Source organism: Penaeus monodon, chromosome 7, assembly GCF_015228065.2.
Source record: "Penaeus monodon isolate SGIC_2016 chromosome 7, NSTDA_Pmon_1, whole genome shotgun sequence".
NCBI classification, from domain to species: domain Eukaryota; kingdom Metazoa; phylum Arthropoda; class Malacostraca; order Decapoda; family Penaeidae; genus Penaeus; species Penaeus monodon.
Genome location: NC_051392.1, coordinates 29,530,243 through 29,534,153, shown reverse-complemented (window position 1 = coordinate 29,534,153; position 3,911 = coordinate 29,530,243). Strand labels below are relative to the sequence as shown.

The 3,911-nt window shown below is 46.7% G+C and overlaps 1 protein-coding gene across 1 annotated transcript in view; it reads right to left on the bottom strand.

Moving 5' to 3' along the window:
- Positions 1-347, bottom strand: part of LOC119575582 (inactive tyrosine-protein kinase transmembrane receptor ROR1-like) — a 20,781-nt gene extending 20,434 nt beyond the window's left edge. Inside the window, exon 1 of the mRNA XM_037923230.1 lies at positions 316-347. Within this exon, the coding sequence (XP_037779158.1) occupies positions 316-347 (32 nt within the window). The remainder of the gene's footprint in view (positions 1-315) is intronic.
- Positions 348-3,911: the final 3,564 nt, after the last annotated feature.

The following is a 3,911-nucleotide window of genomic DNA, read 5'->3' as shown; positions in this document are numbered from 1 at the left end:
AGTTCACGGAACAATTAATTAAAACTTAAATCAGTCACAGATGGAAAGGCTGGTGAGTTTCCTCTCTGATATTGTATTTATAATCAAGAAACGGATGCGAAATTAGCCATATTGAAATGCAAAGTTTGAAATTTGAAAATTCCCCAGCGAGGGATGGGAAAAGAAAGGGGAGCAGAGGAGGGGATGGCAAGCGAGGGGAGGGGAAGCGAGCGGAAGGGCGGGCGGGAGCCGAGGGGAGCCGGGTGTGAATCCACTGTGAACACACTTGAGTGGCAACTGTGACTGTGTGTCATCGCCACATAAATCATATCTTACCTTACAGTAACTCTAGCAAAGCCTTGTTCCATGAACGCAGATAAACAGACAAACTCAACACCAAAAACAGACAAACCAATATGGACTTCAAAAAACTTCACTCGGAAAAATGATTTTTTTAAAATTTAAAAATTTAATCGTCCATTCCATTTTAACCCCCGATTTCCAAACCAACTAATTTTTTTTTCCCCTTAAAGAAAGGGTTTCCCAAATATTTTTTCCCTCCTTCCCAATTTTTGCCCCCCTTTTCCCCCTGTGTTCCCCTTATTCCCCCGGGGGGGGGGCCCCCCCCCCTTTCGCCTTCCCCCAAAAAAAAAGGGGCCCCCTTTTCCCCCCGGGGGGGCCCCTTCCCTTGGGGCCCTTTAGGGAAGGGGGGGAGGGGGGAGATTTTTGGGGGGGGAAAGAAGAAAAAGGGAGGGTTTTGGGAGGGTAAGGGGGAACCCCGGGGGGGGGGAAAAGGGGTTAGGAAAAAAAAAAAAAAAAGGGGAAGGGGGGGGGGAAAGGGGGGGGGGGGAAAGGAAGGGGAAAGGGGGGAAAGAAAGGGGGCGAAAAGGGGGAAGGGAAAGGCCAAAGGAAAGGAAAATTGGGAAAAAGGGGGGAAAGGGGAAAAGAAAGGGGAGGGGGGGGGGGGGGGGAGGAAAGGGGGCGGGAGGGGGAGGGGGAAGCGGGGGGGCGGAAAGGGGGGGTAGGGGAGGGAGGGGAAGGGGGGGGAAAAGGAAAGGAAGGGGGGGGGGGTGAGGGGAGGGAAAAACATAGAAGGGGGGGGGGAAAGAAAGGGGGGGGAAAGGAAAGGGGGGAATTAAAAGGGGAAAAAAAAAAAACAAGGAAAAAAAGGATTTAAAAAAAGGGAAAAAAGAGGGGGCCCAAAGGAAGGGAAAAGGGGGGAATTTAAAAGGTTTTTAAAAAGTGGAGTTTTTTTAAAAAAGGGGGGAAAAAGGGGGGGAAAAGGGAAAGGGGGGAATTTGGAAAAAGGAGGGGGAAAAAAAGGAGAGAGGGGGGGGAAGGACGGGGGGGAAATTTTGGGAAGGGGGGGGGGGGGGGGGGGGGGGGGGGGAGAGGGGGGGGAGGGAGGGGGGGGAGGGGGGGAAAGGGAGGGAGGGGGGGAGAAGGGGGGGGGGGAAAGGGAGGGGGGAGGGGGGAGGGAGGGAGGGAGGGAAAAGGGGAGGAGAGGGGAAGGGAGAGCGAGGGAAGGAGAGAGAGGGAGGGGGAAGGAGAGAAAAATGGGGGAAGAGAAAAGGACGGGGGGGAGGGGAGAGGGGAGAAAAGAGGGGCCCGGGGGGAAGGGGGGGGCCGGAGGGAAAAAGGGGGGAAAAGAGAGAGCGAATGAGTGAAATGTGTTGTTGTGTCTTTGTGGTGTGTTTTGGGGTGTTTTGGGGGTTTTGGTGGTGTGTTTTGTTTTGTGTTTTGTGGTGGGTTTTATTTTATTATTACTAAAATTTATTAATAAAATAATTAATAATATTAATATTTATATATATATATACTATTAATATAAAGAGAGAAGAAGAGAGAGGGGCGAGAGAGAGAAAAGGTATGTAGGGTATGTGTTTTTGGGTGTGTTTGGTGTGTGGGGGGGTTTTTGTTTTGGTTTTTTTGTGTGTGGGGTTTTTGGTTTTGGTGTGTGTGTTTTGTGGGTGTTTTTGGGGTGGGGTGTTTTGTGTGGTGTGGGGGGGTGTGTTATTATATAATAATATTTATATAAAAATTATAAAATATATATATAAAATTAAAATTAATTTTATAAATAGAAATTTAATAAAAATAATAATAATAATAAAAAATTAAAAATTTAAATAAAATAATAATAATAATTACACACACACACACACACACACATTTCACTCATTCGCTCTCTCTCTCCTCTCTTCTCCCCCCCTCTCTCTTCTCTCTCTTTTCTCTCTATCTCTCCCCCTCTTCTTCTCCTCTCTTTTTCAAACCTATCAAAGTTTCTATCGAACGGGCCCCAAAATCCCAGAAAAGCTAAAAAACGTCAAAAAAAACTGCGGGTGTAAAAGTGGGTTCAAGTTGGGGGCCCGCGGGGCGGGAGTCGGGGAGGGGGGGTAAAAAGGGGGGGCCCCCCGGGGGCCAATTTTCCCCAAGTCGGACGTAAATTTGTGATTGGTCTTTTCATAGTAACCCTCAAGTCAATAATGAGTTTCAAACTACTTGACTGGCGGGGCGGCGGGGAGGGGGGAAATTAGCTCACTTTAGCGGTAAATTGTTCCCCTCCGCCAGTTTATTGGGGGGTCCTTCAGCCGGGCACCCTCATCCTCGGCCTTTTTTGGCGCACTTTGGGCCCGGGGGGCGGGGAAAAATTTCCCGTCAGGGGGGGCTGCCCCGCCCCTCATTTTTCCCCTTTAAAAATCCCGAGTCTCCCGGCCGCATTTGGGCGGCCGGAGAGCGGGGGGCGATTTTCGAGGTCGTTGGTGTTTAAAAAATTTTTCCGACCGGAGAGCACTGTAAAAACCCACAAAACTGTAAAGGGGGGAAAAGCCGCGGGTTTGCTGGCGCATCGATTAAACCCACGTTTCCCAAAAGAAATTGCACCTTTTCCCGGCAGGCGGCATTTACTCACACCCTACGAGAAACAAAACACGGAAAAAGTGCCGCGGTTGGGGGGTAAAGCGAATTGTAAAAAAAGTAGGGGGTTTGAGCCGAGGGCCTGGGTTTGGGGGTTGATCCCCGTTATGCCCTTCTTTTTAAAATAGCAAACTAAATTAGTTCACCAAAGTTACTGTAAAAATTTTTCGTTTGCAAGGGTTTTTTAAACTTTAAGATAAAAGGCATTTAATTTTCCCAACCCTAACACCACGTTTAAAAGAATACATTTATACAAAAAAAATACGAAAACGTAAAAAAGAAAAAAATAGGATCGCGCCCGTATCTTTTTTTGGGGTTTAATTCACAAAAATACACCAAGAAAAAATTCCCCCCGGGGCCGCGGGGGAAAATTTGGGTTTGGGCTCGGGGCTTTAAATTTTATTTCGACCCGGGGTTTTTTGAACCCCCACAAATCATGGTCCCAAAGAAAAAAGGGGGCCCCTACGGGGCTCCTCCTGCTTTTAAAAAAAAAGGGTCAAATGGTTGCGGAGTTCCTTATTGGTATGTAAAATACTTTTTAAAACTAGAGATTGGTCCGGGGGAAACAGGGAAACAGTCCAAAATCTTTCCAAAAGTAAAACCCCGTTTTTTTTAAAAGCTCCCGAGGGTGGACTCAAAACCAAAAAAGAATGGCATCCCTATTCCCAGATTAGGAAAAGATATTTTTACAAGCGCAAAAAAACAACAAAAAGACAATACATCTTTTAAATTTTATTTTCTTTCCCGTGATTTCCCAATATCTTTTCTTCTGGGTTCCCTTTTCCCCAATTTTGAGCTTCCCCTTTTTTCCGAAAGTCGGGTTTTTAAAAAACCCAAATCTATTTCTTTTACTATTTCAACAATTTCCTTGGTCCAACCAAAATCCGACAAATCAATGATTTTTTTTCCATATAAATTAACAGTCTTCATCATCGTTCTTTTGATCTGGCTGCTTCCTCCCCACTTCTTCCCCGTTGGGAATCACCCCTACATGTCTCTCACTTGTTCATTTACCC